This window comes from Podarcis pityusensis (genome assembly GCF_964106645.2).
Source record: "Podarcis pityusensis genome assembly, chromosome: 8".
Lineage (NCBI taxonomy): Eukaryota > Metazoa > Chordata > Lepidosauria > Squamata > Lacertidae > Podarcis > Podarcis pityusensis.
Window position 1 is genome coordinate 11280794 of NC_138033.1, and position 23838 is coordinate 11304631.

General features: G+C 46.2%; 1 protein-coding gene across 8 annotated transcripts in view; it reads right to left on the reverse strand.

The window, feature by feature from the left end:
* Positions 1-23838, reverse strand: part of POU2F2 (POU class 2 homeobox 2) — a 102612-nt gene that overhangs the window by 63821 nt on the left and 14953 nt on the right. Inside the window, exons 1-3 of one of the 8 annotated variants that reach the window (XM_081018809.1) lie at positions 11427-11707; positions 9948-10000; positions 1651-1759 (exon numbers count right to left, since the gene is read on the reverse strand). In XM_081018809.1, the coding sequence (XP_080874935.1) occupies positions 1651-1750 (100 nt within the window). In that variant the 5' untranslated portion in view covers positions 1751-1759; positions 9948-10000; positions 11427-11707. Of the gene's footprint in view, positions 1-1650; positions 1760-9947; positions 10001-10694; positions 10850-11269; positions 11331-11426; positions 11708-12270; positions 12307-23838 lie in introns of those variants that run through there. The other 7 variants (XM_081018810.1, XM_081018807.1, XM_081018808.1 and 4 more) reach the window with 7 other exon arrangements.

The window sequence follows — 23838 nt, forward strand, 5'->3', positions numbered from 1 at the left end:
TTACCCAGAACATTCCATATAATCCACTGCCTCATAATTTTAGGAGGCAGAAGAGAATTTTTCCCCAAGGTCACCTAGAAAAGCCCTTCATAGACCTTGGGAGCCCCAGCTCTGGAGACAGCCCTCCCCTACCTCCCTTCTCTAACTACTAGACCACCATGCACCCCCCCTCTCCCCTGTTCTGAAGGCCCACCACTTCAAAGGAACACATCCCCACTTATCATTTGAGTTCACCGTCCATAGTCTAATGGTCGAGAGGTGCAATCCAAAAGTCTATTTTTAAGATGCGCCCAGACATAATAGTGAGGTGTGTAGATGGGGGGGAGCATAGCAGAATGAAATAGCTTGACACAGGGGGGCCAGAGGAGCTATACATCTTACGCTGACAACAAACAGTAACTAGAATACAGAGGAAATGTCTAAAATCGGAAGAGGGGAGCAGTGAGCCACAAAACAGACCCCAAATGCTGTGGGGTGTTAGGGGGGACATAAATCCCCCTTAAACACAAGGCAACGGTCCTGTTTCATTTCCCATCTGAAGCACCCCATCTCAAGGAAGACAGAGAATCTGAACTATTCACAATTCCAGAATTTAACTCGCAGAATTGGTGGGTGGAGGAGGGTGGGCATAAGCAGGCATGGGGTGGGGGGAACTAGTCAAACTTCAACAGGAGCTTATTGTTAGAAGCATTTGACTAGATGTGGGAAGATTTGGAGGGAGGATCTGAAGCATAAAACCAGAAAATATTGGTGGGGTGTTCGGCATGATTGCACTAGAGTAACCATTTACCGGGGTTGCACCTGAAACTCGAACAGGATATTCTTGGGGGACAATTGATGAAAAGGGGTACTTATGGGAGGCTGCGAACAATTTGACAGAACTGGCTGGCATTGGAGAAGAGGCAGGTGGGGTTATTTGGGGGCACCTTCCCAGACTGGATCTCACAGGTGCTTTCTGCCCACCCCCACCCCCTAATTCTCTCTGGGCTAGAAAAATCCTCCCCCACCAGCCCACCACCTGCCTAGCCCTAAACCTTACTTGGTGTTTCCCATATACCGAACAGAGGAAGAACCTCATAGGGAAATAATAGCAATATAATAAAAATAACTTGATGGTTGGGGTGGGAGCAAAGGCTTCACCGGTCCCCCCCCCCCAGCCAGCAAAAGTGAAAGTGTGGGGGGATCCCTCTTTTCTTTTCTTTTTCTCCCCCTTTCTTTTTTCTCTTTTTTGCCCAGTCTTTTTCCACCGGCGTCTGCGTGCTGTTGGTTTCGGCGGCTGCCTTTGGCTTCTTTTCCCTGCTTACCACCCACCCCCACCGACCCCCACCCCCTCCGTCTATCGACCGCAGGATGCCGGCGCCGGAGGTTCGATACGGAGCAGTGACACTCCGGATCAATACCGCATGAATAAAAACCCCGCTCGCCCATCTCCGCTTTCTTCCTCTCCCTCTTTCCCCTTTTTCTCCCCTCCTTTCCCCCTCTTTCTCTCTCTCTCTCTTCTCGCCTGCAAGAGTTGGTGGCATCTCTCTCATTCTCTCTCTCTCTCGTCTTTTTCTTTCCCCCTTTCCCTTCCTTTTCCCCATTATGTTCCTTGCTGACTTGCCGGCTGCTTTCTTTCTCTTTCCGCCCCCTACACCCCCTTCTTCTTACCGTTTGCAGAGCGCAGGGCGAGCGGCGACTTGAGGCGCCATCCGTTCTCCGGGCCGGCGGATCTTTGGAAGACCAAGGGGACCGGCAGTGGGATGAACATGTCGGGGACCTGTGAGTGACACTCCGCATAACCCCACGGAGGGAAAAAAATATAAATATATATATAAAAGGGTGGGTGGGTGAGTGGAGAGAAAGGGGTGGCGGGCGGGCGAAGTGGGGGGGGGACACATACACACACACGCTGGACAGGTGACGATCGACCGAGGATGACAATCAACCCAGGGTGGGGGGGGGAGTGGAAATCTCTCTCTTCTCTCTCTCTCTCTCTCCCCCCCCCCTCGACACACACGGCTCCGCTTTCTGCACTTACACACGTGCGTGCATGGGTGTGTGCACGGGCAAGTGCGTGTGTGTTTGTCCGTGCTGCAAGGACGTGTGAGGTTTGGGCACTACAGCCGGACAGTGTGCATCGTTTTAAGGCTTTTGCAGAAAAGGAAAAGGGGGTGCGAGTGCGTGCAAGTGTGTGTGTGTGTGTGTGTGTGTGTAAAACACTGCGTGCCCCCCCGACAGTGCCTGTGTGTGTGTGTTGCCCCTTTTCACTAGATCAACGGGGGTCCCTTAGCTCCGTCCGAATCTTTCTCTCCCCCCCACTTCACCTCGCCCCCCTTTTCCATCACACACACACACACACACACAGCCTACGATTCCCACTTTATTGTCTTCCCCGTTATCTCCCCCCCCCCTTGCTTCTACCTCCCCTCTCTCCTTCCAACCACCCCGCTTTGACAAATGACATCCGAGCCAGCGACTTGCCGTCCCTCGCAATCCCCCCCGCGGGGGGCTCCGCTACCAACATCTCCCCCCCCCTTCCTTCTTCACTCTTTGCACAAATACAGTCCACCCAGACAAAAGCAATTATTCCTTAGGTACAAGCTTAGTGTGGGTGTTGAAAGGGGGGGAGGGGAAAGAGAGTATGGATGAATTATTGACACCCCCCCTCAAGCAAATAATCTTCCTTCGCTTGCCTTCTTTCTAAAAAAAAAAAAATTAACACACACCCTACACCTGACACTTCCACTATCCCTCTTTTTCCAGGGCTAAAAATAAACCCCTTAATCAGCTTCATAAGGCTCCTCCATCCCCTTACTTAAATTAATGTGTGTGTGTGTGTGTGTGGCCCCAAACCAGGCACTCAGCGCTCACAGCCCCTTCCAGGTTTATTATTAGAAGAAGAGAGATTTACACAGATAATTACTACTAGGCACTGTAATAATAAAGGGGTGACCTTCCCCACCCCCCCAAAATAGCCCATGGGATATATAATGAGGCCAAGAGAGTTTCTGTAATAACTCTTTGACTTCTCTCCAGGAGACTCACTTTCTTTTACTTTCCTTCAAGGGGGAAAGCAGAGGCACCTGTCTGTTCATCCCCTAGTCTCTCTCTATAAGGCTTTGGGGAGGGACGTGTGTGAGAAAGCGACCTCTTCTGTGATCACTTTGGTTCCTGGCTCAGGATCACACCGTGCTTCTCTCCCCACCCAGGCTTTATCACCCATTGAAGGAATTGGCACATTTTTTTTAAAATGCACATGCATTCAGATGTTGCTTCTCTAGACGATGTTGGTTTCCTTATTTTCCCCCAACTGCCTTCCCCCAACGGTGTCAGGTCTGTGTAAGCTGCAGTTGGGGTCTCAACCCCAGCCAGCGCTGCTTCCTCGGAACTGGCAGGGTGGCAAGATTTGAGACAGACAATAGTTTCAAAAGGGAGTTCACCAACATGGATCGCTAAAGGCTTCGTCGCCTGTCATCGACACACAAATTTCTCCTGCACCCACCCTGCTGCCATGCTCCAAAGGGGTTTGGTAGGATTTTGCAACAAGGCTGGGGGGAAAGCCCTGCCAGACCTGTCTAACTAGAGGACCGCTTTTCCGAAGTGACTTCAACCCTCTGGAGTGGAGGGATGCTTCAGGCTAGTTGGTACCTCTTTCTCCTGCTACTACTAACCCTCACTGAACCCCATCCGCCATACTTCCAGTTTGGTGTTTCTGCATCAAATCAGCCCTTGGAGAAACTGTTGTGTGGATGAGCTGTGAGTCACAGCTAGAGCCAGCCAAACCCCAAAACTTGAGTCCTGCCCCAATATCGCAGGATATTTCTTTTTTCCCATTTACTCTCTGGGTGCAGTTGGATTCTTCTCCCCACCTCCATGCACATATCCCTTATTACTCTATTATGATCTTGCAAGTCCTGTTCAACTGCATTTCAAACAAGTGGTCCAAAAGGAGATCAACAGCAGATACCATTATCTGTGTCCCATTGAACTCTCTTTTCATGTATCATTTGATTCCCCCCCTTTTTTTTTATTCCAACAGCCCTGGAAACATGGAGAGAAAGTAGATAGAGGATGGATGCAAAGATAGAAATGTGTGGGGAGAGAGCGCGGAGTGGAAGATAGACAGACAGACAATATATGAAAGGGAGGGGGAGAGAGAGACGGAGAAAGGGATGGACAGAGAATGGGATGGAAATATATTAGTGAGAGGCAGAAGGAGAGAGGAGAGGGGTATATATGGTGTAATATAGATAGATATCAGATTGATGGAGGGGCAAATAGATGAATATGCATGGGGCAGAGAGGGAAGGAGAGAGAGGGGGGAGAGAGAGAAAGAAGAGGAAAAAATAAGAGTTGGTGGGATAGAAAGAGTGCAATTATTTGATTCAGTACCACAGTGCTGAGGTCAGAAATTAACTGCCGCTAGCCTTAAAGTGGGGGTGTTAATATGTTCTCTCTCTCTCTCTCTCTCCTTTTCTCCCTGTCTCTAGGTCACAGAAGATGGAATGTACACATACACACATACACACACACACAAACGAACCAACCAACCAACCAAGACTATTATAGTAGACATTTTCCAAAATAATAACAAAAGCCAAACTGGGGATGATGGCTGTTTTTGGATAGTGTTTGATCTCACCTGAAGAAATTCTCTTTCTGGAGTGAAGCTGGGAAGAGGGTACATGTGCACCCCATTTCAGCCTTCAAAGGGAAAAGGAAGGTCTGTAGATGCTAATAATAAACCACCGTAGGAAAGAGGAGCTGAGTTAATCACAAATCCACCCATCCAAAGAAACAAGGCAGTCACCTAACAGGAGGACTTGGTTCGTTTCCAGGAGAGCTGTTTCAGCCTGCATTGGAATTGCCCACCAAATGTAAATCCTGAACAGGCTACCTTGAAAATTACTCCTTTCCACGTTCTAATCTGCATTTAACAACGCTTAAAAGTATTGCTTTGTAGATGAAAGGAAGTTCTTAGCAGCACCTGCGAAAATGCCCTTATAACTGCTGGTCCAATGAGGTATTGCCCCCTCTTCTATTTCATCCCAAACAAACTAAAAGAAACACACTGCTCTTTTAAAATGTGCAGCATGGATATGCCATTTCCAGTCTCCACCCTTTCTGCACCAGTATCTACTCTACTGGGCATTAGAAGGATTGTTTCAATGTGATTTATTTTTATATTGTAACTACTCTAAACCAATGGGAATTGGGTGGGGTGGAAATAAAAAATATTCATCCTAAATACATCGCTAATCTCAAATTTAATTGCTGGCAAAAGTATTTATTGTTTTGTTTATTTATTGTTTCCATTGTTTCCACCTTTCTACAACAGAACTGATGCTTGGAGTAAGAGGTTTAAACAAGGAGACGTGGAACAGAAAAGTGCATGGAATAATGAGTAAACAGAGGAAGGTTTTATCCCTATAAGCCAGCATCCGAAGAGTTGAGCTCAATGGCTTGTGGGTGGGTCCCTGCTTGGATTCTGGACTACAGTATTTATTTCTTGAAACAGCAAAATTTTCTCCTCCGTGTCATATTACAAACTATTTAGTTTCAAAAATGACTTCTTTCTAGCATGCCAAACTTCCTTGGGTAAGAGGATCCAGTTGTGCCGTTCTATGGATGTTGGCCTTAATTTCTCTCTGTAGACAGATCATATAGATGTGTGCATACACCTGTTTGCTTTTTCTTAAATAATCCAGCTTTTACATTGTTATTTGTGCATTCAAACTTCAAATATAATGGCACGCAATTAATTAGCATGCAGGTAATAGCTACGTGCAGACTCCAAGTAAGGGGTGGGCATTCTGCGTTTCCATCTGCATCACACAAGATGGATGGGAATGAATATCCTATCCACACCACACAGTGCTAATGCGGATCCAATCAGCAATAAAGCGCTGGGCACTGCATGCATGATTCCCAATCCAATATCTGGAACTGTATGTATAGCTGGGTGCTGGCATCCAAACAAAAGATCTGCTCATGTAGCAATTTTGCAGCGTAAACAGATCCTGATCCAGAAGATGAACCTGCATTATGTATGGATACTTCTTGCTGGATTGGTTAAACTTGTATATCCTTTTTCTGTGAACTGATTAATCCAGAGCAAGTAGCACCAACAACTTAGATGGATAAGAATCATCACTAAACATGCATACACACTCTTTGGTCACTTCAACCATGCAGATTACGTGTACAAAAGGTTAATTGAAATAAGAGAGAGAGAGAGAGAGAGAGAGAGAGAGAGAGAGAGAGAGAAGCCATTCCCTATTAAATATTATTTAGAAAACATTATTGCTATCCTGCAATGTACAAGATGTTACTTTGCAGTTCTAGAGTTAGATACAGTATGTCTTTTGCATGTATTAAGATACTTCCTGTCTTCATTTAGAATTAAAAACTGGGAAACAAGAAATCTCTTTATACCCCTACCGTATCATATTTGTTTACCATTTAAATGTTTATTGTAAAAAGATGTGCAATTTCAGCCTTTCCTCCTGTACAACTTAGCATCCTCACTACAACCTGGGCCTACCTTCAAAGAAATGGAAGGATCTAAAGGACTATGATGCCGTGGCTTACAAGCTCAATACAAAAGAAATAAAGATTTGGAAGAAAAATTCAATAAGTGATCTAATAGAGCAATTAATGGACCCTCTGAAAAATTACCAAGAAATCTGGAATGAACACTCTTTTCCAGTTTTTCATTCCAAATCTTATTAAGATTTGGTTGGTTCATTTTATCTTTTTAAAATGCAATTTGCTAATTTGGAGGCAATAGTGGGGAAATCTAGAAAGAGGTTTGGAGGAGGTGATAATTTAAAGAGAGAGAAAGAGAGATTGAGATTTAATCAGAAATAGTTCTCCTCCTACAGAAGTAACATACAATTAAAAGAGGAAATAAAAGGAACAAAAAGAATGGAAGATGGGATTTCTTTGTTGCTGCGGAACTCTCACTGGGATATCGTCAATGAATGGGGGGGCATCATTCTTTGGCTGTCTTCCACTCTATCTTCTTTTACGGGATAGGGAGATACCTGCAAAGCGTTTTACCCTCATTCCCCAGTTCCTAAAAAAGGGAAGGTAGGAAAGTGGATGTGATATTTGCAAAAAGATTGCTGTAGTGGGAAACTAGTAAATATACAGAGGAGTTTTCTCACGTCAGACACAGAAGAGAAAATATTTGGGGTAAGCCTTCATCAATAGGGGGCCGGGCCTCCATGTTCAACTTTGCTTTATCCCACACATGGGCAATGGGATCAGCTTGGTTTTTTTAGAGTGATCCTTTATGACTTTTGGGGAAAGGTGTCATCCTGAATTTTTCCACCGAAATTCCACTGCAGTAACCTGTGCCTTTTAACATCATCAGAAATTGTACAGTTTGATGCTTTACACATTAAAAAAATGTTCAACGAAACAATAAAGCCAATTTCAACCCACCCTGAAAAATAAGTAATCGGAGACTGTCACTTATTTCAAAGTACAGTATTGTGGATTCAGTGGGCCTTGTTAAGAAGAAAAGACAACATGCACACCAGAATCACATTCATAGGTATGTTTCACCTAGTCCCTCCAGCCCTGGATTAGAAGAAAACAGAGGCCAAATCCATTTTCCTTGCCACTTTGTAGAAAATGTAGACATTTGGCCTGATTGTACAAAGTTCTGTTCTTGATCCCTGCTCCTCTAACTTGAACTATTAGCAGCAGGCAATAGTGAAAATGTATGAATAAAATCCCATGTCACAGAATCAAACATAGCAGTATTTTTTTTGTATGATGATGTATTTGGCACTTATGTTCCTTACAGTTTCTGGCCAGCAAGCGAAGAAGGGGCAGGTATGTTCAGGAAGAGGGGAAATGCCAGCACTGCAGCAGCTCTCACCAGTGAAATATCAAGCCACTGTTCACTTTTTTAAAAGAGGCTTCTCCCATTGTCAGCAAAAACAGCAAGTAAAACACTACCTGTGTGTGAGGTCCATCTCCTGCATGCATATATTTGGACCCTACCCCTTTAGCTCTTTCATCTTCCCGAGTTCATAACCCTGCAAGGTTAAGTATTATAATTCCCATTTTACAGACATAGCAACTTCTCCAGTGCCAGCCAAGGCACCCATGGATAGATACCGACAGCATCAAAATTTCACATGCCTGGCCAATCAAATAGCCAAGCCTTCTCCAGACTTCATTGTATGTGCTTAAAATAATATAACGGTCCTGCCACCTACAATATGCTTTGCTCCTGACACAGGACACAGGTTAAGATCCCTTGGAAGAATGCAGGCAAGACTGCCAGATGTCATTAAGCATGTCCCCATCTTCAGCCAGAACTCACAGTGATGCCCATGAACCATCCCTGCCCATCAGCTTGCCCAGAAAGTGAGATGGAATCAAAAAAGAGACAGTGGGATTCCTCTAAGGGTCACACGAACAGTCGGTGAGCAGCAAGGACAGAGTCTACCCACAAGGCACTTAGTCAAGGCTTGCCCACCCATACATATTTTGGTTGTTTTGGTTTCCTAGCTGTGTGCCCTAAAATCAAAGCATTAATTTCCCTCAGAAAATTTAGAAATCTGGGTGCTGAAGCTATCCCTATCCTAAAAGCAAAATACCTCTGTCTGCTTATCTTGCTAATAGTTTAGACCCCAACTAGACATGATATTGGAGTGGCATTAATGCATCTCTCAGCACCTTTTTCCTTTCCAGGTAAGTAGCAGCTGTGGGAAAAGTCAGTTGGGGCTGCAGAACAGCGGAAAGGGAATTAACCCTCTGCATGCCAGGTGCTGATTTCACCAATGAAAACCTCATGCACACACCTACTGCTATTAGCTGCGGGGGGGGGGGCAGGAAAGTACCTATATTATACCTCCTACATGGCTAATAGCTACTCTTGGGATAGGGGTAGGGGCAGGGGCAGGAATGCAATTTGAATCTGGGTAGAAGTGCAAGGAGAAAGGGTTAAAGGGCCATACTCCTGTAGTTCTACACTGAATCAAGACCCCCAAGTGGCTGCTCTTAGAAGAAGAAAATTATGTCAGGAAATCCAATCGCTGATCATCCAGTTAGGCTTTTGGGGTCAGGGTTAGCCTCAGAAAGTTGGAGCACGTGCCTCTGTGTTTATTTCAGTAGGATGGCATCCTTCATTCACACTCCAGTGATATTTCCATACATAAAATGTCCGGTGTATCTACACTACAAATTTTGGTTTTGAAAAAGTCCCTTTGTTATGGCTACTCCCACAGAATCCTGGGAATTGTGACATGGTGATGGGGTTGGCAGTTCTTCCTTGGAATTTCCTAGTTCCCCTCACAGTACAGTTCCCAAGGAAGAAAGAAAGACCCTGGAACCAGCTTACGCTTAAATTGGTGCATACCTTGAAGAAAAGCCTACGTTGGCCATACGTGCTTTTCCTTCCGTATTCTACCCTGCATTAGTGATATTTACAGCGTAGCTTCACACTGCATGCATACGTGGGTAACAAGAGTCTGACAACTAACTGTTTGGATGGCAATTTTTGAGCAGAGAAGTGGCAGGGGTGTGCTTAATCCCTTCCCTGCCTGTGGCTCCAAATCACACACACACCCTCAGCCCCTGCAGAGAGCATGCACGTTTTTGGCACCGGAGGTGCACAGGGCTGGCTTGGAGCGGAGCAATTTGGAGTGGAGAAGTAGCAGCCGAGAAAGGATTCGGCACACAAGGCACACTCAGCTGCTTCTCTGCTCGAAACCACCCCCTCCCCAGTGCTGCTTTTGCCCAAGAAAAGCAGCCATCTTTTGATAAAGGCCTGTGCATGGAACACGTAGTTCTGCCGCTGCATCTGTCACTAATACAATGAGAGAGTTCCAAACGTGGTTTTTAGTGACTTTTTCTCGTTGATTTTTCTTTATGGGTGGGGAGTCAATAGCCTCCCCCCCCCCCTGCTCACACGCCCCAGAAACAAACTTTGCAGAGCTACTGACCTTTCAGGCAGAAGTGGCAGCTGTAGTACATTCACTCCAGTCCAGTCCAGAACCTGAGGAGAGAAGAGAGTGTCAGAAAAGGCCTGGGATGACAACACCACTCTCACGGGCACATATCAAAGGAACAGCAATGTATGCACAAATACTGCACAACTTGCACACAAAGAAATGAGATTTCATTGAATTCTCAGTAGGGCCCACTGGAAGCAGACGTTTTTAAAAGCGTTATTAAAAAGTATCTTTCCCTCAGTCGGACACACACACTCACATTTATTTTGCCTCACTGTCATCTCCCGTCAAACAGACTTTGAAAGGTTTTCCAAAAACCTGCACAACCTGTTTGATCGGATATGCTAATAGCACAGGAAAAGCGAATCTCCATAACCAGAGAAAACAGTGGTTCTCTCCAGCAACCTTTAACCATCTGGGAACAAATATATATGTAATCTGTTTTTAAGCTAGGCAAAACATTAAAGGTGCCACCTTCTTTCCCCCACAGAACAGAGCCTGCGTCTTACGAGACTGTGTGGTCTCTTCCTAGTCTGCCTCACCTTAGCTCTGTGTTATGGTTTGGGGGTTTTCCTTGGTGCTTTTTTTTTTTTTAAACTCAGACCACTCTCCACCAGGCTCAAATGACTCAAGACAAAAATGGTTTAAACAGTGGTCTGTCCCAATCATGTATAAAGCAGGGGTGCAGCCATTTTCTAGAGCAAAGCGATATGTGGACGAGGGGAGCTGAATCCTTACCCGCCCCCAATCTGCCACATATCTCCTCATAGCATCTCGCCACAGACACTTTTCTCTCTCCTGAGCTTACTTCCATGGTTGTTGCCCAGAAGTGGGGAGAAGTGACTTCAGGAAAGAGACTGTGAGAAGGGAAGGTGCATTCCTGAGGTAGAAGGTTTCTCAACAGCTTTGAAACGCCCCCCCCCCCAGACCTCATGCCTCAGAAAACCAGCCCCCGCTCCCCCATTTCAAGTGTGACTAAATCGGGCCTAGATTTAAACACAGGCACTGTTCACATGGAGTTGAGCTTCAATAAAACTCAGGCCGCACTTTCACCCCACTAAGACACTACTGTAAACAGCAATGGCTTCCCCCAAAGAATTCTGGGAGTTGTCATTTGTGCTGAGAGCCGTTCCCCTCACAGAACTACAATTCCCAGATTTCCTCCTGAAGAGGGATTAATTGTTAAACCGCTCTGGGAATTGTAGCTCTGTGAGGGGAATAGGGTGTTTCCTAACAACCCTCGGCACCTGTGACAAGCTACAGTTCCCAGGATTTGTGGGGGGAGGGGAAGTCATGGCTGTTTAAATTGGTACCAAGGTGGTGTGCATTTGTGGCCTCCTTCTCTGACAGCTTCATTCCTGGATGCCTCACACTCTTCTCCCACAGAACCAATCCTGCACAATGGTGCTTAATGGTGGGGTCGGCCATGACAGGGCCTGTTACTAAAGCAACTTAACTTTGTAGGTATACCTCAGACAGAGGTGGCCAACCTTTCTGGCAAGGGGGCCACATATCGAGAGATAGTATGCACCTCTCCCCAAACGCCTCAGAGTGGAGTTGCTTCCATCCTACGGAAATGCAAAGGGTGTAGGATCATAGCGTTGCAAAACGGCAAGGCAGAGAAAAGGCCCCGGTTAGCTCTATGCCGACCACAGCTGGGTCTTCCCATTTTTTTTATCTGCGAGTATCACAAACCTCTGGTCCCAGCACCATTTAGCACCTGTGCCAACAGTACCCTTTGCCAAACTATATGCGCACCAGGATAGAAAAATCCAGACTCTCCGTACCTAAAATAACGGACCTGCAGACGTCAGAAAGCAGGATACTCCTATAAAACTTTGCTGGATCCTAAGATTCCCCAATGCCCTTCATTACACAGAACATAGAAAGGAAGGCGCACTCATAGTGAGCTACTGCAGCAGAGAGGCACACAAATTCTGCAATCCACAAACGGGCCTCTTCCAAAGTTGCGTTTATCCTTCCTTGTGGAGAAACAGGGGGAAGCTAAAGATCCACATTAATTTTTCGGAATCGGTACTTGAGAAGAATAAGCAGAAATGCAACGCTATGGATCTTTCTTCAAAAATACACACGGATGGTCAATTCAGATGAAACATTTTCCTCTGAGCATTTTTTTTAAACAGGGCTCATAGCAAAGAATTCCTTTGTAGAGGAATAAGCACTGTTGTCATAACAGGGACCACCAAAAAAACCGCCTTGCATTTGCAAGAGCTCACTTGCAAACACCCAACCCATCTCATAAGGCCACACCCAAAGTGTCCGACCACAACTGTCCTCTTAGGACCCTACACACCTCTTCCAGAGTCCTGGCTCGTAGCTTGTGGCATTCCTGCTACGGCCCACTGAAGCCCACTCCCCATTCCAAGTGCCGGAATCCAGGTGTCCTGGTTCTTCGTACCCTCCAGAATTGACATAAAACTCCCCCCTGCCCCTCGCACCCCCCACCCCTGGCTACGCAGCGTACCCACAGTTGTTCCTGCTAATCAGCCGATGTCATCTGCGGAGTGAAGTCTTTGCTTAAAGAGATTTAGGGCAGGAATCAATAGGAAATTTAAAAATCAATGCGGTTAGTATGAGAAAATCAATGGCGTTTAATCGGCCTGCCGATCCCCAGTCACAACAATTAGAAGGCTGGGATGTTCTACATCCCGCTACACACCATTAGCGTCAATATTTGTGTAAGTGATGGCAGGGGGCAGTTGGGGAGGGGAAAGGGGGGGGAACCCCAGTCTGGCACGAAAGCACTTGAAAGCTAGAGGAAGCGTGTGCGGAAAAAGCGGGGGGGGGGGGATCCCGGCATCTTCTGCTCGCTGTTTCCCTTTGGGAAGGAGCTCCGCTTGTTGCATTTCTTATTCCTGCTCGCTGAGTTCTTAGCATGAGCTTCCTCTCTGTGCCTTTCTGGGGTTGCAGATTTGGGGTTTGGGGGTGCTACGCCTACCTCCTGGTGTGTGGACTGGGAACGTCCAGCATCACGATGGCTCGACTCTTTTCCTGCAGCCCTAGAAGGAGCTGCAGACGCCGTAGTTAGGTGGAGAAGATGAACTGGCCTTGCCAAGAGCTGATCCGGAGGGTCGGCCACAATGGTACTTTTTCAGCTCCCTTCCCCTGTGGTCGCTCGATGCACAGGCCTAGGAACAGCAGGGCTTAGGGTGTTGATTCCCATCTTCCACACCACTGTTCAAGGTGCAAGACCCCTATCCTCTTTTGCATTTGCATCCCCCAAGATGGAAGGAAGGAGGTAAGGAGGGCCTTGGCAGAGGTTGGAAAGGGTGTAAGCTGTAGCAAGCAGGGCATATGCAGCGCAGGTGGGAGAATGAAAGAGCAGAAACCCCACCAGGGCCAAGAGTGTTGTACTGGGAACCTGGGAGACCATGGTTCAAATCCCTGCTGGGCCATGAAACTCACTGGGGGTGACCTGGAGCCAGTCACAGTCTCTCAGCCTAGCCTACCTCACAAGGATGCTGTCTGGATCAAATGGGGTGGGAGAGTACCATGTATGCCACTGTGAGCTTCTTGGAGGAAAGGCGGGGTATAAATCTGATAAATAAGTAAAATGAATTTGCAGGGACAGAGAGCCTCCATTGTCAACAGTTGTTGGCTGTATTATTCACTTCTGTGGGGGCACTGTTTAGAGTTCGGCCTCAGGCACCAAAACCTCTTGGGCCTTTGCTTAGGGAAGAGGTGAAGGAAGCTCTGGGATGTCCTAGTCCTGGGATAGCTCAGTCAGTAGAGCATGAGATCTCAGGGTCATGGGTTTGAGCCCCACATTGGGCAAAAGATTCCTGCCATGCCGGGGGTTGGACTAGTTGACCCTCAGGGTCCCTTTCCAACTCTATGATTCTCTGATTCTATGTTAGGCACTCTGAGACACAGTGCAGAAGGAGGAGGGGTGGGCATTTCAATACTTTGCCTCAAACTGTGAAGTGGGGAGTCAGGTCCCTCTACTGTTGCCACTTGTGGGCCTAGCGGTTCAAGCAAGGGATCACAAATTGGGCATTTTTAACCCCAGCAAGTATAGCGACAACAAAACCTGGCGCCTCTTTTTTTTATATATAGCTTCCCAGCCTGAGTTTGGCACGGAGTGCATGCGGCTGGGACAGGAAGGCAGGCCTGCAGCAAAGCGCTGACAGAGAGTTCGCTCCCGGGAGCCGGATCAATGTGTCAGCGCGGGGGTCGCTGGGAATCCCCCAAAAAATCAATGCGCTGGTGTTTCCGGGCTGTGGCCGCCTAGATTAGCCTGGTACAGAGCTGACAGGGGCACTAATCAGGCTGTCAATAACCCTGACCCTGGGCAATTAACCTATCGACAGGAACGGGGCAAGGGGAAATACATGGGCTGTGGGGTAAGAAGGTACAGGAAAAGACCCCTGTGCAGGGAAAGAGGGGGCAGGGGAAGTGAACATGTGAAAAAAAGAGGCCACTTTCCCAACTCTTCGCCCTGTTGCCATATACTTGCTTAGTAATGAAGACCCCCACAAATGAGAGAGGGCCACAGCTATAATGTGCTTATTTCAATGGCACACGTTGTTAATAATGCTTCCATACAAAACTTCCACAACTCTGGCACTGCTTCATCACAGCCATCGTGTACTTTTCCCATCGTGTATTTTTCTTCTGGACCTGTTACTCTAAAACTTAGTGCAACTCATAAAATAGCACTTCACAGGCATACATCTATCATAATATGCGAAGTGTGCTTCCTAATTTCCAATCCTTTACCATGTCTGTCCAATTTTAAATCTAAATCTTATCTCTACCCTCCTGAGGTCTAGAAACTTGTTTGTTTGTTTGTTTCTGAATGAAACTTAGGATTCTAGAGCTTTAAGTATGCATCAATGTGCCCCACAGTAAGTCACTGAGGGGACAATCTGGTGTTGCCCATTCTGGTTATATATCTGTATCAAGGCCAGAAAAATCTCTTTTTGCAGACAAAATGGGCCAGAGGAGCTTGACTGCATGTGAATTTGCATGTCAAAGGGAGCATGAATGAAACAGATGAGGAAGTAAAGAGAAAGAGATCCAGAAATACAACTGGGTGGTAGGTGAAGGTTTCAGATTATGGCCTGTTTTTAAGCCAATTGCATCTTTATCCTTTATCATAGATAGATAGATAGATAGATAGTCAGACATATTGCCATGAACAACTGGATACCACAACACCTGGATTTTATCTTACATATACCAATTCTGCCTTTGGATAAAATCTGTAAATAATTCCCAGACGAGTGTTTGCCAGTCCATCTTCTCACACCTATCTATGCTTGCTGTTTGTAGCCCATTGACAAAAAAGTACCCACTGCCATCCATTTTACAAAATCTTTATTGCTTGGTCACCTGCAGACAAAGCTTTAACTCGCCACAGGTAACCTTGCAAGTGCCTACTTGTAAGCCTGCTTTATCTCATCCTAAAATTCAGATAATCTGACTTCTGAGAGGCAATTAGCATGTACTCTGCATCCCATTCTGTGCAGCCATGCTGGCCTCCGTGGTGTATTCCTTCGGAAGGGTAAATGCCACTTGATGATTTGGTGCAAATATGCAATAAGTCAAGCATCCCAAGTAACCGAAAACCCGCATCAACCTGATGTGCCTTTGCCACTTAGAGTAATAGAATCACAGAATTGTAGAGTTGGAAGGAAACTGCCCAAAGGCTCACTTTCAGATGCGCCCAAATACTGGTCCCAAAAGACAGCTTGACCACATTCAAGTGCCTAGCTCAGTTGGTAGGGCATGAGACTCTTAATCTCAGGGCCGTGGGTTTGAGCCCCGTGTTAGGCAAAAGATTCCTGAACTGTAGGGGGTTGGACTAGATGATTGCCATGGTCCCTTTCAACTGCACAATTCTATGTTCAGTGCACAACTACTGTCTACAGATTACAGGGGTCTGGATGGGGAGAGTTGAGTGGGTGTTGCACAGCAAGCTGGAGAACGGAGATGGGTACTGGCTTTTAGGATATTGTCATCTGCAGACACCCTGGTGCCTATTTTAATTAATTGTGTACATTGTGTGTATCGCTCATGGTGCAGGACAGCATAGTCACACTCCAGTTTGAAGATACTAGCACATTTTATTTTTTAAAAAAGTTTAACAGTATGCTGTTGGCTTGTGCTGAAGCAGTGCATGTTCTGCTTTGGAGAGATGGACTGGTTTGGATGCCCATATGGCTTGCAGTGTAAAAGAGGGGTCATGTTTACCCTAGATCCCATTGTGTTGCCCTGCATGCCCCTCCTCCCCTCACCCCCCACCTTGTGACCCCATAAATATGAATTCGAAACCATCCTGGTGAAGGTCACAAGGGCAACGAACGAATAATGGCTCGAGGACGTGACTGGTGATGGGGCTCTGGTGTTTCCACCGGCCACAAAATATGCCAGGGCCGAAGAAGAGAGAGGAGGAAACTGGAACCAAAGCAGTGGCAAACAACCAAGGATGTCCAGACAGAAACAGCATCACAACACGTGAAAGGAAAGATGTACCGTATTTTTTGCTCTATAGGGCTCACTTTTTCCCTCCGAAAAAGTAAGGGGAAATGTGTGTGTGTGTTATGGGGCGAATGCAGGCTGTGCAGATATCCCAGAAGCCAGAACAGCAAGAGGGATCACTGCTTTCACTGCGCAGAGATCCCTCTTGTTCTGGCTTCTGTGATTCAGAATATTTTTTTTCTTATTTTCCTCCTCCAAAAACTAGGTGCGTCTTATGGTCTGGTGCATCTTATAGAGCGAAAAATACGGTACTTCTCCTGAGACATGCAGACACGCTGGAACTGATACAAAAGCAGAGGAATTCATCCATGTTGCAAAGCATACAATGGGAAGGTATAAAACCACTGGCCCAAGAGGGTGGGGGCTGTGTTCTAACCGCTCCCAAATAGGCAATAATGTTTCTGCCCTGCTGGCTTTTTTTATTTTTCTTAAGATGGATCTGGCAAATAGCTGCTTATTTTTGATAACTGAAAATGATTTGTGAGGCATCAGTTCCCGTCTTTTGCCTCGCTGATCAAACAGGTTTGGTCGGTTTTTGAAACAATAAGAAAACCTGCCAAACCTGTTCGGCATTGATGAAACTTCACATGACCACCAGCAATGGCTCTTTCGAGGTGTCTCCAGCTATCTAGGAAAACACACGAGAGACAATTGTCTGGCTCCAGATTTAGTGAACCAAGCAAGGGGAAGAATAAAGCAGAGCAAAACTTCATGCACTTCAGGGCTGAGTTGCATGATTTACATTTAAGAGTGATTTAGATTTAAACGATGCTTGCTGGATAAGGCTGTGAAAACTGCCTTACTAGATCAGACAAAGGTCCATTAGATTCCAGATTCCATCCAGATTCCAGTGTTTGGCCACTGGATGGGGTGTGCTCTGATGCAGCAGAGCTCTGTGTACTTTCTTATGGTAGAGCCAGGTGCAGAGTACTTGGAAGGCCTTACGAGGTGCCACAAAACCTTTTCCCTTCATTCATTAGGCACTGCAGGAATTCTTGGTGTGGGAAAAGCATAGCACTGAGCTTCATCACAGATGTAAATCCCCCATCCACACATCCAAAGAAACATTCACACGCACTCCCAAGTTGTTCTGCGGCAGGCTAAACAGCGCTTTTAGTGTCACACATGCACACAATCATGTGGCTGTGTGCAGACTTTGTCCAAATGTGTCCGTAAGAATGGTTGAAGTATACGCAGGTTTCCTGGGAACTGTGACCCAATGCAGATTCTGTCAATTGTCTACAAATCTGCATTTACATATTCAGAGGTATCTTGCTTAGGAGCGCTGTCCGACGGTCTGGCCATGGAAGAGAGAACACAGCTCGTGCTAAGGCCATCAGGAAGCAAGACGAGAGGAGAAGAAACTGCCCCATCCTTGGACCCCATCATCCCCAAGCATCCTTAAGGGAAGAAAGGAGGTTCATCCATATACTTTCTTCCTACTCCCTTCTCTCTCTTCACTTGCTGCCAAACTGCTGGACCTGAATAAACAGGGACAGGGCAACCGAAGAACGGCACAGCCCACCATCCCCAGTCGGGAATTGCTGAACCTGTGAAAATCTGCTTCAGAAATCCGGTTAGTGGAATCCAGTTACATTCCAACTGCATCAGGAGACTGGAAGGGATGGTCTGGGGGGAGGGGGGAACTGAGGCAAGAGGTTTCCATGTTCTGGAAAGGGTGAGGAGAAAGGAGGAGCAGTCGAAGCACAGATACAGGTATATAAGTCTGGCGTTTCTGAACTCTTGTATGATCAAAAGTTGGGGGTATTTTGGCAAGCCAGATACAGCTCAGCGGAAATAGTCCTGGAATACTAACCCCCCCCCCATGGTTTTCTATCTGTCAAGTTTTTTACATACCTTTTCATTCTCACAGTCCTTGGGATTCCAAAAATCTGTGTTTGGGTCTTTATGTATTTATTAAGCCAACCAAAATGTCATAAAACATAATACAAGTTTTTTCCCCCAGGTTTTCAAGAAGTTTTAATCAAGCTATACGGCAAACAAAGAAAAGAGGGCAGGGGGCAGTAACTTGGCTGACAATTAAGTTTTTCCACCAACACCCCAGCTTTGTTTATCATTTAGCATGATGAAGAGTTCTAGATAACTCTAAAGCTCACACACAATTTGCTCAAGTACAGACTCTTCTTCTGGGTCAACATGGCTAAATTTTTGGGATGCCTAGATTTTGCCCCTTTGGCAACCAATAATACGCTGGGATAATTTAGGCACGGAAATTAGACATTCGGCCACAGAACTGTGCACTCTCTTATGGCAAATGAGGACTTTGCATGGCTGCCTTTGCCTTCCATCAGCGACAGGGGTTGTGATCCTCTACATCAGAAGAGACGTGGTCCACTGGTTTGTCTCATTTGGGGGAGACTTGGGGAAAGAGTCTCTCTCTCTCTTTCTTAAGGGGGAAGGGGGTGTTGTGAGTGGGTGGCTGGTTATTTTGCTGGCTCGTTTTAAACAAAAGCTGTCTGGATCAAAGAAGAAACTTGAAAAAGATTTTTTTTTAAAGAAGACGTAGAAAGCTGGCCAAAGAAAAACACAAGGACGTACGCAAATGAGCAAGAAAGATGTACAACAGTGAACACAACAGGAAAGAAAAGACAGAAGGAAGAAGAATGGGAGAGAAAATGGGAAGAAAGAAACGCGTTTGCACCAGGTCCAATCTTGCAAGCATTGCTCTATTTCCTTTCTTACCAAACCCCTGAGGCTTTCAAAGCTATTTTTTTTCCTGCATGGGAATCTTCTATCAGGGGCAGCAGGATGGGGGCTAATTATGAAATAAAATTAATTAATCACTGCAAACCACAAGGCTGGCCCAGCGGGGCACTAAAGAGATGGCTTTTCTTCCCCTCCTCGGGGCACAGAAATTATTTGCTGCCGATGAATTATTTAATGATGCGGTGTTCATTATGTATTATTGATCAGGAAGGATGGTTATTGTCGCCAAGATAGCCCAAGCTCTTACCTAGCCTCCGATTCACTGTCACGGATGAGGACCTGATCTTGTAAGCTCTTATTCCTCCCACTACATCTCCATTGTTTGGGGGAGACACACACACCCCTAAAATAAATCTGCGGTTAGCATCTGGTTTATCAGCCCACGCTGCAAACACTTCGGTCTTATTCTCACCCGATGGGGCTCAGGGTTGATCTTTACACGAAGCTGCTGCACCTATTCCAACCGCCTTTTTCATGGCCTTATCTTTACTTATTTTAAACATTTATATGCTGTTTTTCAGAGGCTCAAGACGGCTGACACCGAGACAAAACCTGGGAAATAATTCTTTCTGGGGCGTGATGTTTTTTGGGTTGGCCCTCCTTACCAGCAGCTTCAAAGAAAACACAATATTTGAGTGCAAGCACATAGTTAATTTTATGCCATGCTTTTCCTGTCCCACAAACTCGCATGGGTTCTGTTATCTTTGAAAAGTTCCCCCCTTCCAAAAGCCTCCCCCTAAGGGGAACTCTCTTATACCAAAGGTGGGCTTGCCACCACCACTCCACATCAGTTTTCCTTCTTTATTATTGCTATTTAGTTACTGCATTTATATCCCACCTTTTTCTCCCGGGAGCTCAAATCAAGAGATTGGCTGATTTTGCACAAGGTGCTGCTTTCAGGGGCCACAAATTGGCTGGGGAACGAAGCAAGTTGCTATTATTTTAAATCACTAGGTTTATTTCTGTTCGAGGCAAGAGGAGGAAAGGTTGCCTTTTCCTACAGACCAGCGGTAGCCAACATGGTGCCCTCCAGAAGATATTGGATTCCAACCCCCATCGGCCCCAGGCAGCTTGAAACCAACAGCGTTTCAGGCAGTCCAACAAAAACTGGCCAGTACGTCATCAGTGAGCCATGCTTTGCCTTCTTCACTAACCCAGGGCATCACAGTCCCAGAGGGCATAAGCATCCCTCCTTTTTCCGCAGCATGTAAAAGATGTCCTTCATTTCAGACACCACCAGGGCGCAAGAGCATCCCATTATTAAAAATTTGGCAGCACTGCTCAACAGTGTAATATACCCATGGAAATAAAATGCAGGAGCAATAATACTGGGCATTACTGCAATACACGTGAAAGGGATGTGTGCACTTGTTCATTTCACCAGTGTGCCCTTCGATTCTCACGCACACCCCACAACGGCCAGGATTTCCCAGCAATTTTGCCATGCCGAAAACCAAAAGGCTGGGGAGAATTTGAGATTCTCCCTCATCTTGAACTCCATGCCTTTGTCAGGTTGCCAACTTTCCCACTGGCTTTTCTTCTTGCCATTAAAACAGCAACCACACACACAGAGAGAGAGAAATTAAGCAAGACAGATTCATGACAGAGAAAAGATAGTAGTTCTTCTCACAGGGCATAATTAACTTACGGAATTGACTACCACAAGATATGGTGATCGCCACTAATTCAGCCGGCTTTTAAAAGGGGATTAGACAAATTCATGGAGGGCAGGTCTATCAGTGGCCATTAGTTTCGATTGCTAAGTGCAAGCTCGATGTTTTCAGGCAGAATACTTCTGAATTGCCAGATGCTGAGGACAAATAGGTGACAGGGTGCTGTTGCCTTCCTGCCTTGCTTCTGAGCTTCCCAGAGGCATCCGATGGGGAACAGAATGCTGGACTGCATGGAACTTATCTGGAAGAGCTGCTCTCATGTTCAGTGGCGCCATCAGGGAAGGATTTTGGGGTGGAAGTTGAGGGCCTCCAGCCACAGAATGAGCAGGAGGCTTGCCCAAACACAGCAAGGCAGCTGACGTACCACATTTTTGAATGAAGGGTAGTAGGAAGTCATTTTTGTTCTTCTTCACACAGTACCATAGTAAAAACTACGAAATCCACAAGATGCAGCAATTTTTAAAGGGGGGTTGGATAAACTCATGGACAGGAAAGCTAACAGCAGCTACTACTCATGATGGCTATATTACCACCAGTATTGGAGGCAGTGTATCTCTGCATACCAGTTGCTAAGGATCTGGTGCAGAGATTATTGTGCTCACGTCCCACTTGCAGGTTTTCCATGGGCATCTTGTTGGCCACTGTGTGAAACAGGATGTTGGACTTAGACCAAGCATAGGCAAACTCGGCCCTCCAGATGTTTTGGGACCACAACTCCCATCATCCCTGACCACTGGTCCCAGAACAAGTTTGCCAATGCCTGACTTAGAGCTTTGTCCTGATCCAGCAGGTCTCTTCTTTACATTCTTGCACATTACCATATAAAAAAGGGGAGGGTATTAGAGGCTAACATTATCTAACTGCGCCACTGGTAGGTGAAGCTTTCCCCCTCGCTATATCAACATGCCAGGAGAAAACTTCAACTGCTTAAAGCACAGGAGCAGGGCCTGTTAAAAAGCTGGCAACCCTTACACCTTTGGGGCATGCAGAGCCTCTGAATACATACTAGAGCTGGGCATTCTGCAAGCAGGTTTGCAGGCACTCAGGTGGACTTCCATAACAAAAGACAGCCAAGTGGCTAGCTGTCCATTGCATTCTTCCTTCATTTGCAAGGGTTCCCTTCGCATTCCAGCCTGGCAGGGGCTCCACTAGTGTGCCAAACAGAGGAAATACACCCTGAGAGTGATGTGCATGGATTGTGAATCCATCTCCACTGTGTGTTTTTGTCCAGAGGAACCTAATTCTGCAGAGGACATGCCATGCTGAAGTTATGAAAGCCCTACACATCAATTGTCGCGGACAGGGAAACAAGCAATTATATCAGGAAAATGTATGTGACAATGTGCTTTCGCCCCTGGTGAAAGTGGAATTACTCGCGACAAACTTAAGGAATGGACTTTTACCATTGATGGCGTTAGGCAACTACTTTCCCAATCTGCTGCTTCTGTTTTCTTCCCCTTTATTTGCTTGCTAAAAATCAAAAAACCTCCCAGGGCCCTTGGCAGCTGCTGGCTCAATATGGCCTCAACCTTCCCCAGCATCAGAGCAGCAGCGAAATAAAATGGGGAAGGGGCAAGTCTGGGGCCCCAGTTGCTAACCAAAGGCAAAAGAAGGGTGGGGAGGGAAGACTGGCTAGGGCAACCAGCCGGTGGTCTTCTGTTCTCAAATTAGTCCTCCAGCAAACTTTGCTGCTGTCCACACTAGAGCAGTGATAATGCAATGATTTTTAAAACCCTGGATTTCCTTGGAAGCTTAGCAGGGGGTTCCTCAATGAAAAGATCAGAACTTGTGAGCAATAGTGCACTGAAAGTGGCTAGCCTGCCCCACCAGAACTTCCCCTACAATCCACCGTTGCAAGGGAGTGCTGATGTGCTCTCAGTTGATATGGGGCAATGGTGAGACCCAGTCATGGAATATATGTTCATCCTAGAATCACTGGTGGTTGGAGCCAGCCATCAGGTGTTTGAGGAAACTCATTCTAACAGTGTCTCCATCCATTTGCCGGCTGAGTTCTGCAATGGCAACATGGAGATTACTGTGGAAGAAGCTGGCAGGCATCCTCTGGACTCATAAGTAGGAAGGAAGGCAAGTGGTGGGTGGCTGAGGGCAGACTGAGATTGGTGAAGTTTCATTGCCAAAAACATTTACTAGGATCTTCCTCAGCAGGTAGCGAGTCCATGGCCAAAATTCTCCTGGGTTATCCCTGAAGATGGAGAATTTCAACAGCTATTTCCTTCCCTGGCAGGGCTTTGACTAGCTCTTGGTGGTGCAAGGAACAATAGTTTTGTCCCCTTGGTGGCATGTCCCCATGTCATTTCCAAAGAGAGAAGGAGAAAGGGACTCCCTTTTTATCATTATGTATTAAATTTGTATACTGCCCTTCATCTGAAAATCCCAGGGCGGTTCACGAGAGAGTAAGAGTCCCATCCTATGTGGACAGAGGTTCTTTGCTTTTCATAGCGGAGACCTGATAACACTATCAAAGGGGGTATACCGAAAGATCAATATTACTATTTATCATTTCTACATTGCCTCTTAGCATTTTATTGCTCGTGGCGCTCTTTAATTCTGAAATAATTATTCCAGACTGGCCATCAACCCCCTCTGATTCGATCTTCACGATATCCAGCATAGTTCACAATTGTCACTCAGTGCATAAGCATCCGCTGAGAAGGTGAAGGAAAGATCCATGTTTTAACAAGCTTGGCAGTGTGTACAAAAGCATAATTTAAAGTGCATTATGGTGTGTCTTATTAAAGTCCTTTCTCCTCCTAGGCAGAATCTGATGCAAAGGCTGGGTTTTTCCAAGTCCCTTACTCAATTTCCAGGGAATACAGAGCAGCCACCGAAGCTGAGATCAGCCACTAACTAAGCAACCAGTTTTGGAGGTGAAAAATGTGAAGACACCCTTAGATACTTAATGATCTCTTGGCTACACTGCCAACTTTATTTTCAAAATGTGTTCTGGGCAGCACTGA